This window comes from Procambarus clarkii, chromosome 54 (assembly GCF_040958095.1).
Source record: "Procambarus clarkii isolate CNS0578487 chromosome 54, FALCON_Pclarkii_2.0, whole genome shotgun sequence".
Classification (NCBI taxonomy): domain Eukaryota; kingdom Metazoa; phylum Arthropoda; class Malacostraca; order Decapoda; family Cambaridae; genus Procambarus; species Procambarus clarkii.
In genome coordinates this window covers 20,385,215-20,398,577 of record NC_091203.1, presented here as the reverse complement: position 1 = coordinate 20,398,577, position 13,363 = coordinate 20,385,215, and the positions used below count along the sequence as shown (strand labels likewise).

Below are 13,363 nucleotides of genomic sequence, written 5' to 3'. Positions count from 1 at the left end.
ATATATATATATATATATATTCTTATGAGTAATAAAAGTATGTGTTTGTGGGAGAAAAGAATTGGTAAAATGATCAGGAAAAGAGAAGAGCCTCAAAATAACAATTCACTTAGGGTATATTACACAAACACTAGAAGTTTAAGAAATAAAATAAACTATTTAAATGCTCTTGTCTGCACAGAAAAAAATAGATATTATTGCACTTACCGAAACGTGGATGAATGTAGAAAATAGAGAGCTATTAGCTGAATATAAAATATATGGATTTAAACTATTTCACACAGATAGATATATTAGACGAGGAGGGGGAGTAACCATATATGTTAGGGACAATTTAAAATGTAGTCTCAAAGAGGGAATTAAAACTGAGCCACATACAGAAACTATTTGGATAGAATTAAACGAAAAAGCAAATAACATTACAATAGGTGTTATATATAGGCCACCAAATTTAGACAGAATGGAAGCAAAGCATCTATGGGATGAAATATCTAGAGCATCTAGATCTAACAGAATTTATGTCATGGGTGACTTTAATTTTAGTGAAATAAACTGGTTGAACAAAACAGGGAATAATGAAGCAGAAGATTTTCCAGAAGTAATTGACGATTGCTTTCTTACGCAACACATTAAGGAACCAACGCGGGGAAATAATATTTTAGATTTAGTGTTAACTAACAGGGAAACACAAATTAAGGACATCGAAATAGGAAGTGAGCTAGGGAACAGTGATCATAAAGAAATCAGATTTAGCATTCAATGGAATAGATCCGTAGGAGAAAATTCTGGTAAAGTGCCTGATTTTCGAAAAGATGATTTCAATAGCCTAAGAAATTTTTTGGGTCAAATAGATTGGAAAGTCTTGGGTATGGGTTGTGGGCAGGTATTGGAGCTAGACGTGAACGCAGCGATAGGTGACGTAAAAGGGGTTTTCGATGTGGATTCAAAATATAACCTATTTAAAAATATTCTAACCAAAGCCCAGGAATGTAGTATACCATATAAATTGAATAGATCGAATACTAATGATCCAAAGTGGATAACAAAGGATCTGAAGAACCTTATAGGTAAAAAGAGAGCTTGGTACAAAAGGAGTAAGAATGGGGAAGTCTGTTTAGAACAGGAATTCGTACAACTGGTTAGAAATACTAATAAAGAGATAAGGAAAGCAAAAAGAAACTATGAAGTTCGCATAGCAGAGCAAGCAAAAACAAATCCTAAAGGGTTTTTCTAATTATACCGGACAAAGATTAGGGAAAGGATAGGTCCATTAGAAACTGAGACAGGTCAAATAACAGACAGTGATGAAGAAATGAGTAGCATTTTTAATAAATATTTTGTATCTGTATTTACTAAAGAGGAACTTAACAATATGTCTTCAGCCGAACAAGTCTATGTGGGTGGGGACGAGGGTTGTGTTCACGAGTTTAGAAGATACCTGGGAGGATGTTCTTAAACAAATAGTAAAACTCAAACCAAACAAATCCCCAGGGCCGGATGAAGTGTTTGCCAGGGTGCTTAAAGAATGCAAAGAGGAGCTTTGCGACCCACTGTCTACCATATTTAATAAATCAATAGAGTCAGGCAGAGTGCCGGAGTTATGGAAAGTTGCTAATGTGATACCAGTTTTTAAGAAAAGAGATAGATCACTTGCGTCTAACTATCGGCCAATTAACCTAACGTCTATTGTGGGAAAGTTACTCGAATCTATAATTGCAAATAAAATTCGTCTCCATCTTGAAAAACATAAATAAATAATTGAGTCGCAACATGGTTTTATAAATGGCCGTTCATGTTTAACAAATTTGTTATTTTTTTATTCTAGCATAGTTGAGGCAGTTGATAGTGGTAAGGATTGTGATGTTGTGTACCTTGACTTTAGCACAGCTTTTGATACAGTGCCACATGAAAGACTGATTAAAAGGATACAGGCTCGTGGTATTGGGGGTGCTATATTAAGCTGGATTAGGGCATGGCTATACAAAAGGAAACAGTTAGTATAAATGGAGTCAAGACAGGGTGGGAAATTGTTGTAAGTGGAGTGCCTCAAGGCTCTGCCCTGGGACCTCTGTTGTTTAGATTATATATAAATGATTTAGATTCAAGTTTGAGTAGCAACATTTGCAAATTTACCGATGATACGAAAATCGGTAGGGAAATTAATTCGGTGGAGGACTCACTATCACTTCAAGTTGATCTAGATAGGGTTTTGAAATGGTCAAAGGATTGGCAGATGCAGTTTAATGCTGATAAATGTAAAGTTCTGAGGCTAGGTAATGATGATAGAGTTACAAGATACGAGCTAGATGGTGTTGAGATTGCGAAGTCGGATTGCGAAAGGGATCTGGGAGTTATGATTAGTAAAAATTTAAAACAAAAGGATCAATGCATGAATGTTCGTAATAAGGCAAATCGGACACTCGGATTTATTAATCGCAGCGTTAGTAACAAGACACCTGGTGTGGTTCTTAACCTATATCTTGCTCTGGTTAGGGCCCCATTTAGATTATGCAGTTCAGTTTCGGTCGCCGTATTATAGAATGGATATAAATTCACTTGAACGTGTCCAGCGTAGGATGACTAAGTCAATTCCCCGAATTAGAAATCTTTCATATGAAGAAAGATTAACAAAGCTTAAGTTGCATTCACTGGAAAGGCGAAGAGTTAGAGGTGACATGATAGAGGTTTACAAGTGGATGAATGGACATAACAAAGGGGATATTAATAGGGTATTAAAAGTAACAACACAAGACAGAACACGAAACAATGGGTATAAATTGGATAAGTTTAGATTTAGGAAAGACTTGGGTAAATACTGGTTCAGTAACAGGGTTGTTGATTTGTGGAACCAATTGCCGCGTAACATGGTGGAGGTGGGGTCCCTCGATTGTTTCAAGCATGGGTTGGACATGTATATGAGTGGGATTGGGTGGTTAGGAGCTGCCTCGCATGGGCCAATAGGCCTTCTGCAGTTGCCTTTGTTCTTATGTACTTATACATGCGCATCACACCTAGTAATGAGGATACTCCACATCCCTCATCATGGCTACGCATTAAGAACAACCAAGGGGACCTTCTCCACGACTCTCCCAAGGACGCTACGACCCGTGGAGAGTCGTCAGCTGAGTCGGAGACTACAAACTTCAGGCACTCTCTCCTTCAGACTTGTAGACACCCTAATGTTGGCCGCCACTCGATGAACATCCATGGTACATTACAAAACCTTTGTGAATTACCGCCCGACTTACAAAGTCTGTGCGAGAAGTTGGTCGCTAAAAGAGCAACGCCCAACATATCCCCATCAGGTGGGGCTCCTTCAAGTCCCTATTCTCCTTTTGGAGCCGTGTTCTGTCCGCATTACAGAATAGGGATTTGCACGACAGTTGCTATGCTGGTGGGGAAACCTCTGCCAGAACCCCCCATCGTGTAACCCACCTTACTATTATGTCTCTTCTGGTCGTCTCTTTCTTCAAATCTCAACTCCCTTAGCTGGGCCTGCGCCCCTACGTTATTCTTATATACGCCTCCTTATGGACAGTAATTGGCAACTCCCATTTTACACTACAAGCCTAGACTCATTTATCGTTTCCATCGTTATACAACGTTTGTTTCAACTTACGATTAATATCATACTGTAAAATCATGTAAACATTAGCGTATTGACTTCTCACAGGTTTTATATCACTTACAATTATTATTGTATTATACGTTTTATAATATTTAGTTTACACTACAAGCTTACACTTATTTATTATATTCACTGTTATTCAACGTTTGTTTCAACTCACGATTTATTTTTATTACTATTTTCATATTGTTAAATCATGTAAACATTAGAGCCACGTGTTTGTATCATACAATTATTATTGTTAGCAAGGAAAACGAAAACAAAATATAATAAAATATACAAACCCCTTTTAGGATTTTGCTCAAACCTTCGAAAATATTAATTTAAGACCACAGTGTTATTTCTCAATATGCAAGTGTAGGCCTTGGTAAATATATACCTTTAGGCCTACGGTGTTAGAATTACTCATAATCAAATAACTACCCAAATATTATAAGATAAAAGAAAATATTATAAGACGAAAGAAAATATTGTAAGCACAACTAATATTTTGGCTAATAATCAGTAACGCAATAGAAAGCCTGCAAATAAATTAATATTTTACAGGCGATGAGTCACAATAACGTGGCTAAATTATTATGTGACCTGCGCCTGCTCCTCAAAGTGAAGCTTGTGATGCAATTAGTGGTCGTGCAGCATTGCTAATGAAAACCAGCAGTTTTCTTCAGCTCACTCATCCTTTGGCACGCCCGATAACCCTAAGTATTGGCATTCAAGGTGCAGCACGTACATGGAAAGTTCATGTTAGCCGGGGTGGTCTCATAGGTGAAGGTCGGCAGCTTTATGCTAATGACCACTTCAAGTGGAAACATGATGCAGTCGAAGACGAACGGAGACGTTTACTTTATGCTGCGTTTGGTGTTAAAAAAGTTGTGAGCACAGGTGGTAATGTACTCTGGTATGGATGTACACGCACAACTCCTCGTTGTTTTCCTACAGTTGTAGATGATACACCAGATTACCTTTACCTGGGACGCTGGACACCACCATGTTGTTTAGAAGGCTAGAGGGCTACTGCACGACATGTTTTCCAGGTGTTAAGGGTGTGCCGAGCACGGTGGTGGCTAGAGGGAGGGTCTTTGCTAGGTGCTGTTCGCAGTGGGGATATTATACCATGGGATTATGATGTAGATGTGGGAATATATTCCCAAGATGTTGATCGTTGTCCACAGCTTAAGGCAGCACGTTGGCAGACACTTGAAGATACCGAAGGTTTTGTGTGGCAAAGAGCATCAGAAGGAGGGTATTTCAGAGTTCATTACAGCACAACTAATCACCTGCATGTTGATGTGTTTCCATTTACTCCACGTGGAGGCACTATGACTCGAGGTGGTGCTTGGACTACAGGACACCGTCAGGATGTAGATTTTCCAGAGCACTTCTTGCGGCCTCTTGCCTCAGTAAATTTTGCCGGAGTTATGGCATCGGCACCCAATAATGTTCGAGACTTCTTGGAGCTCAAATTTGGTGCAGGAGTAATTGAAACTCCTCAGTACCCAAACCTCGATGTGCGTCTTCCGCACAATATATCGCTCACTCACAGGAAATTGTACCTTGTACAAAATTTAATTAGTTTTTACTGGACTGAATGTGCCGTTTGTTTAAACTGGTGCTGTTTTTTTTATACATACGAAAATAGTGCAATTAAATTTTAGTAATAAATGATCTGATGTTGATGTATTGAGTAGCACTGTGGTGTTGTGCAGTCTTCCATTCTTTGCTAGTTGATAGTATTGTGATATTAGAACATTTAATTACTGTAACTAGAACATTTAATGAACATGCTTGCTTCCATAGAATCAAAATATTTTGATGTTAGTATGTTGATATGTTAAGCTGTTAAACTTTCTAGTTGCATTATTTTTTTTTTTTTTTATATATAATGGAAGACTGTATGTTGACTTTATATACCATCTTTACAGGGTAAATTTACTGTCCTCTGTGTAGGTATTCCTGGATGTGCTGTCTATTGAAAATATTTTAAAAAGCTTATTTTAATGAATTTTATACTTTGTAATTTTAAACATCTTGTGTAATTTAATTTAATAATCTCCACATCTTTTGTATATAATTGATTCATCTCTTGTTATTGAATAAAAATATTTTATTTTGCAGATACTGAAATACTGATGTATGGAACAGGACATTTTAGAAAGTACCGTATATGAGTTAGATGTTGTGGGGCATAATATGAGTTGTCATTAAGATGTGTTCACATGTATGTAGTGCATTTGGCTGGGTTAAACTTAGTTTTTATTTTATTAGAACACTAAGTAAGTTGCTGTGTTTTAACCTAGAACAAGTGCAGTGTGCTACATGAGCGACAGTAGAGTAAAACAGTGATGAGTATATTAGTACAGTAATGAAGAGTTCTATTAAATTGCATATTACCTACAGTAATTACTTATCTTTTCCTATTACAGTAGTAAGAAGTAATTTCTTCAACCAAGGTGGTGTAGTCATTTGTTTATCTGGCTTGCAAGTTGACATGTTGGCCAAACCACACACTAGAAATTGGAGAGACGACGACTTTCGTCTCGCAATCGACTCGATAATGGTCCGGAATGGACAGAAATGTCGTAGTCTCTTCAATTTCTAGTGTGTGGTTTGGTCAACATTTTTCAGCCACGTTATTGTGAATCATCATCTGCAGTGTATCATGTCAGTTTGTTCTGGAAAGGAAGGGAACTATCAGGGGAAAGTACCAAGTCATTACGACTATATAGCCCTGGGAAGGGGGTCAGGATAAGGATTTGGGACGAGACTGGGGGAAGGAATGTTGCCCAACCACTTGGACGGTCGGGGATTGAATGTCAACCTGCATGACGCGAGACCGTCGCTCTACTGTCCAGCCCAAGTGGCTGGAGCTGGTCCTAGGTTATAACATGATCTCAAACATAACTGGCCATTGTACACCACCAATATCTTAGCCATCTGTCTTTATCTTGAGCTGGTGCAGTCATAAATTATATCGTTATAAATTATTTCCATTTCTCATAGTTCATATTGTTGGCAAAGACTTTCCTCTTCCAAACTGTGCTCTGACTTGTATTTGTTTTCAGTACTTGTGTTGTGTGTGCTTCTCAGGAGCAATAAAACATCTTAATAATTAGCTACTAGTCAACACTGTACTGAATAAAATTATTTTTCTTATTAAGTTATTACTTATTATTTTTCCTAGAAACTTTCCTTATTAAGACTATTCATAGCCCAGTTGATAGAGCTTGAGCTTCCCGAGCCCGAGCCTTTGGGAGCAGAGCCCCTGTTACCTAGCAGTAAAATAGGTACCTGGGAGTTAGTCAGCTGTCACGGGCTGCTTCCTGGGGGTGGAGGCCTGGTCGAGGACCGGGCCGCGGGGACACTAAAAAGCCCCAAAATCATCTCAAGATAACCTCAAGATAACCTAACCTAACATAAGCTTACCCTTCCATTTATCTTTCTTTCTCTTTCCTTTTCTTTCTCTCCTCTCTTTTTTCTGTTCATTGTTTTTTCTCTTACGTTCCCTTACTATCCTCTTCTTATTCCTATTACTATCTCCTCTCATTCGGTGGTTTTAATAGGAGCTGCCTCGTACGGGCCAATAGGCTCCCTGCAGTTCTTATTCCTACAACTATCCCCTCTTCTATATCTTACTTTGCTCCTCACCGCTCTTGCCTATTTATTGTCTGCATCTACTTCCTCATCACAATCGACTTGAGAATGGTCCAGGACGGACCGAAACGTCGTCGTCCCTTCACCTTCTAGTGTGTGGTCTGATCAACTTAACATTTTAATATAATTATAAACAAAGAGAGTTAGTGAAAATGATTAAAATAAATATTAAAGCTCAGTGAGTCGTCACATCAATTTGCTCCATAGGGAGCATAGCTGAAGGTTCAGTCAATAGATGGCGCTGTTATGGTGGTCTTGGCAGCTTTTGTGGGGAACTTTCTACCTTTCCCCTAAAGAGTTTGGTGTTGAGTCAACGAGGTGTCCGGCCGCCTTCAACCCTCAGTCAGTCCACTGTTGTCTGTGTGGTACCTTCTCTTCTACTTTAAGTGTTGTTAAAGGTTGGTTTTAAGTTAAATGTAAGATTAAGTTCTCTACTGATATAGTTTTTTATTGTAATTTTATTATTCGTGTAGTTGGTAGTTTAATACGTATTTATTTCATTGATATGGGTTAAAAGTAGTATCTTAATTTGCATGCTTGGGACATTATCCAGGCGATTTTATTAGTGATAATGAAAGAATACGGTAGAAGGATATAATGGGTGGAGATTAACCAGATACTTAAACTTAGTGATATTAAATTCGTCTATGGGAATATTTTAGGTTAGGAGCTTAACCACTACTAGGCATGTAAGTAAAATATTTTAACCAGAGTAACGGGTATACTTAACTATACCCCACACGTGGTCTGTAACATGAAATGAAATCTATTAATATAGTACTAGTGATTTAAGAAAAAAAATAAGCTTTAAATTTCGTTACCGAGTAATTCCAGATGTAACAAATTTCAAGTTTTGAAGACTTCAAATTGCTTGTTTCGTCAAAGTTCCGGATTTCTTAAACAAAAATATTAGTTAAATAACTCGATTGATTGACACTTCTGAGTTAGGCTTCATAAATTTTAGCCTCTGCGGGTAAAAATTTAATAGAATGTCTTTTGAATATACCAGTTTCTGTCTTATAACTACTCGACATTAACCTTTTTGAATATTGCCTGACAATCATTAAACATAACGTTAGGGGCCGTGTTAATAACTAACTGAATTAGTTATCTAAATGGAACTCTTAAGTTGTAATCTTCACTTCACCCGAAGTTATTAAACTGAATAGTTGTCATTGCCCAATTAGAATCATTGAATTTAATAAACTGTATTGTCTTTAAACAGTTAAGCTTTTAAATATCAATGTATCGAGTAATGTGGAAAGTGTGCTTGGCCGTTCATAAATTGCTAAACCGCAAAGTCTCGTTAAGTGTTCTAATGTCGAAGCACCCAGTCTTTACCTTCTGGACGCCTCGGTATCCCACTACCTTCCCAACCATCTTTAATTATTTGCCCGGCTTCAAAAACTTAGTTATAACTAATTGTTGTACTAGTGACAAATTCCAAAAAATTGTTTTTAGTTCGTCAGTCGGTGATGAACTACTCGGTATTATAACGTCAGTTGCTAACAATTCAAAGTAAATCTGATGGTTTATGGTCATGGTAACCAAAAACACTATTGTGATTTGATTTAAAAGTGCATTTTTTCTACACAGATGGCGGTATTTGCTCTACTAATCCTCGGTTGCATCGCCCAGGTAATTGCCAAATTACTGTATTCTCAAATAACTAATGATAATAAAAAAAAATTGAGACTAATAATTGCTCCCCAACAGATCCTGGGTCAGGCATACCAACCTTATGGCACCCACGCGCCCCTACCAGTCGTTACCCCCACAACCTCCACTGTAACCACTGAGGTTGGTAACCATGGCATTACTTTTCTTAACCAAAATGTTATTTATACTTTAACAAAGTAATGATGTATAATATTGCAGACTACCCTGACCCACACTCTGCGGGAGACTACAACCTCTGACGTCTGGGTTACTGAGCAGATAGCGATCACCCTGACAGTCACCCAGACGACCACCCAATGGGAGTTTGTTCCCCAGCAGCCACAGACGGTGACCTCTGTGATAAGGGTCACCTCCACACCGGTAGTGTTGGTGACGGCTACGGTGGGGGTCTACCCAGTGAGCACAATGGTCTCCGTCTACAGTCAGTTCGTCACCACAACAGATACTGTTAAATACTGGCAGACTATAACCCACGTGGCTGTTGCTCACGAGGTAAGTTTGTAGTCTTTAACTTGTGCAAGTGTTCATTTACTTAATTACACAAACTTCAATAATGTTTGTATTTGCAGATCCAGACGGTCCCTGTGGTAACTACACAAGAACTCTTCCAGGAAATAGTAACTACAATCACCCAAATAGTAACTACTACGGTTACTTCCACCACCGCCAGATACTATGCTTAGAGGAATTATAGATAATTGGAATTGCATTGTAATTTAAAACGGAAATTTGTTAAATTATGGAAGATGTTTTGATTTAAATTCAAAGGGAAATAAAATCTTTGAATAGTTAGTTGTATTAGTAGTAATGTTAGACTCCCTCGTAACTATGGAATACCTCTTGCTACTACTAGTAAAGTTACTAGTTCTTCTACTAGGATGAGCTGGTTAAAGGACAAAAATAGTATTTCTATTAAGCCACCTATCAAAAGTTCGACTTCTACTCTTTTGGAATCTGTAACGGTCTGATCAAATGCATGCTAGAGACCCCTAAACGTTTCTTGGTACTTGTGCATTGAGCTCATAAGCTTATGTATATATAATATATATATATATATAATATATAATATAATATATAATATAAAATTTCGATAGTGAAATCTGTCTAAGAAAGTTAGCGAGGCCAAAATCTCTTGTGGCTTCCCTCACAACTGACCTTGCATAATGGCCACCCAAAAAATCCTTGCCCCTTTAAACTAGTAGCTAACTTTGAAAAGTGCAAGAAAAAAATTAGGGGTCCTTCAAATGAAATTTGCATTATTCAAACCCTTTACGGAAGTAAAATCCACTACTAGAACATGCTTAAGAACCCTTACCACTAGCAGCAGCTGCTTCCACCTTTTTCTCCTAAAGACTTATCAAGGCTTTGGCAATCTGTTTAATTTTAACTCTGCTCATCTCTGCTTGCTTCTACACCCCCTCCCTATCCAGCTTGTTGCTACCGTGGAGGGGCTTGGTGGGCGGCAGACGGAGTGTGATGCTCCTTACGACGTTCCCCTGTCCTTTTGTAGCCTTGTGCTCCTGCTTCCATTGCCTTCCCAGTTTGGTGACTTCTTTTGATAATTACTTGCTTGTGCTCCTGCTGCTGTCCTCACGCATTTTGTTGGATGCCTTTTCCTTCCGTTTAGTTTCTCACCCCTCTTCTCCTATCTGCTTGTCGGTTTCCTGCTGACCTTTTGCTCGTTTTGATTATTCCTTTGGACTACTTCTACTTTGGCGCCCGGGTGTTTGAGGAGGCATACTCTTGCACCCATAGAACTGTAGTACCCAACGTCGCGAGGGGAAACCTTTAATTGTCAATCCTCCTTTCGTCATTAAACCCGCTCTCGACAGTTCTCAAGGTGGCGTTTGTGGGGCGTATACTCGCGACGCACCCCTACGAGGCCCTAGCATGATCGGCAATAGCTTCCTGTTGGGTGTCTTGCCTCCAATTATGGCTCCATGGTGGGTGTGGGGGCACATTCGTGAATGAGTTTCTTTTTCGTCCTAGTGTTAAATTCTGTTTCTCCTTTACTTTCTCAGGCTCGTGGGGTGGGCAACAAAGCCCGAGTAGGTCTGTTGGAAGACCAGGCTCTGCAGCCTCTGCTGCATTGGGCCCCGACCTTGCTCGTCCTTTGGCCTTTCTGAATACTCCCCTCGGTTCCCCTACATCTGTAGTTGGGGCTAGCGCCACGACCCCAGTGGTGACCGCCTCGTCCCCTGGCCCGGCTCGGTCTCTAGTTGTGACTACTGCACCTTTTAACACTCGCTTTCTTTCTCTTTCTTTGTCTTTCTGGGGGTTCTCGGCGCCGTCCTCGACGCGGCCGCACTCTCTAGATTCCTTCCCGTTCTGATGCATATAAAGCTTATGTTCCTGCATCGTGGGTCAATTACTTTGATCTCTTACCTCTTGTTTCCGCGCCTCCTGACAGTCTCTCTCCATCGGCATCTTGGCGATTCCCTGAATGCCTTTGTTACCTTCAACCCCACTCGTCTCTGTACACGTGTCATTGCTGCTGCTCCTCAGGATGCAGCTTCCCGCTTGGTTGCCTTATCCTGCCTTGGCAAGACCCCTCTGGGGTCTCTAAGAACGCTCGGTTGAATGCCGGTGTTGGCACTGTTCTCCCACACAATGTTGCGACGGGTGTTCAGAATCTGCAGGACTACCACAATGATATACGTCCTCGATGCCCAGGGCCATTCTGTCCTCCAGGTGGACACCTTTTACATGTCTACCTGGAGGACACGGTCCTCACGGACACACGTTGTTACGTGTGGACAAGGTGTGCTTTGTCCAAGAGTACATTCCTTCCCCTAGGCTCTGTAACAAGTTATTTCTGTCCTTAGAGTGACCTTCGCCCCCCCCCCCCTACACTAAGTCGGAGTGCACTTCTCCCCAGGCTTGCTGCCTCGATTGCGGTGAGGCCCATTCTACAATCTCCCGTGCCTATGTCCATTACAAGCTTGAGGCAGCCGTCCTCAACTTGAAGCATCGGGAGCGTTTCTTTTCCTGAGGCGAGGCGCCAGGTTCGCCGGCTCCCGCCTTATACTAACATCTCTTATGCTTGCGTGTTGCACTCTTCCTCTTATTGTCCTTTCCACCTTCCTCAGACTCGCAACAGTTTCCGGGCCTTGGACCCTGATACCCCCACTGCCCCCTCTGTTCCTTTGAGTTCTGTCCCCAAGGGTCCCCCTCCTGGTCCTCTATCCAGGGTTCCCCTTCTTTCTACCCGGTCTGTCATGTCTCCTGTGTCTTCTTCCTAATGTCCCTCCGATCCTCCTTCCCATCCTTCTCCTCCGTCTCTTGACTCTCCCTGTCGGTGTGGGCTGATGTCCATCGCTCTCATAAAGGCCGTTGTGTGCTCTTGTTAAGCTTCATTTGAGACGCTGGAATCTGTTGCCCAGTACGTGGTTGCTAGGACACCTGTCTCTTTAAGTCAGAAGCGTAAGCCTGGCTCCTCTCCCTCCTCCCCGGCGGGTAAGAAGGCTTCGCTTTCTTCCTCGGCCCCTTCAACTGACTCTATCGCTCCTTCCCCACCCATTTCGGAGGTTGCGCCCCCTGTTCCTGCTTTGGAGGTTTCTTTGGCCCCCGCTTACCTCTCGGTTGCTGCTCTTGCTGAGGTGCGCTCGCCTCTTTCTACTCCCCCTCTTCCTGCTGCTGTCCTTGACTGCTCCTCTCGGTTTTCTCTTCCTCCTCCGGACCCCGCCTGTCCTCCTCCTGGTCTGTTCTCCCACTACCTTCCCTCCGTCTTTGCTCAGTTTACCCATGCCCCCTAACAATGACTTTGCTGACCCTGATCCCGACCCTGATATTCTTTAACGTGCTCTGTCTCTCTTTCGCCTTTGTTTCTTCCTTGTTCTCTGTTTTTGTCTTTTCTCTTCCCGTCGTTGTCCATTCTTCAATGGAACGTTCGAGGTTATTACGCCAATTTCCTCGAACTCCAACTTCTGATTTCGCGGTTTTCGCCCCTTTGTGTCTGTCTCCAGGAGCCAATGCTTGGTGCTCGTCCTGGTCGTTTTCGTGGCTATTCCTTTCTCTCCCCCCCCCCAGCCATTGCTGGGGCTTCTAATTCTTCTGCTCTCTTGATTCGTGCGGATGTTCCCTTTGTTCCTTTACTTTTTCCTTCGCCTCTCCATTGTTCTGCTGCTCGTATCTTTGTGGGGAAATGGTACACAGTTTGTTCCATTTATCTCCCCCCGAGTGTCCCGCTCTCTCTTCCTGATTTGAAACACCTCCTAGACTCCTTGCCGGAGCCTGTGCTCCTGCTGGGTGACTTCAATTGTCGTCATTCTCTTTGGGGTGACGTTCTGACGAATACCCGGGGTCGCCTCCTTGAGCCGTTTCTCCTATCTTCTTCCCTGTCTCTTCTGAATTCTGGTGAGCCCACTCATTTGGACTCTCGGACTCGCACCCTTTCTTGTCTTG

The 13,363-nt window shown here is 41.3% G+C and overlaps 2 protein-coding genes and 1 pseudogene across 2 annotated transcripts in view; 2 read left to right on the top strand and 1 right to left on the bottom strand.

The window, feature by feature from the left end:
- The window catches only part of LOC123771273 (chondroitin proteoglycan 1-like), a 38,279-nt gene extending 28,532 nt beyond the window's left edge, over positions 1-9,747 (top strand). Inside the window, exons 3-6 of the mRNA XM_069305059.1 lie at positions 8,876-8,917; positions 8,996-9,079; positions 9,158-9,451; positions 9,529-9,747. Of these exons, the coding sequence (XP_069161160.1) occupies positions 8,876-8,917; positions 8,996-9,079; positions 9,158-9,451; positions 9,529-9,642 (534 nt within the window). The 3' untranslated portion in view covers positions 9,643-9,747. The remainder of the gene's footprint in view (positions 1-8,875; positions 8,918-8,995; positions 9,080-9,157; positions 9,452-9,528) is intronic.
- The window catches only part of LOC123750011 (uncharacterized), a 101,703-nt gene that overhangs the window by 57,269 nt on the left and 31,071 nt on the right, over positions 1-13,363 (bottom strand). The window lies entirely within an intron of this gene.
- LOC123771352 (ribitol 5-phosphate transferase FKRP-like) lies at positions 2,999-5,758 on the top strand (annotated as a pseudogene).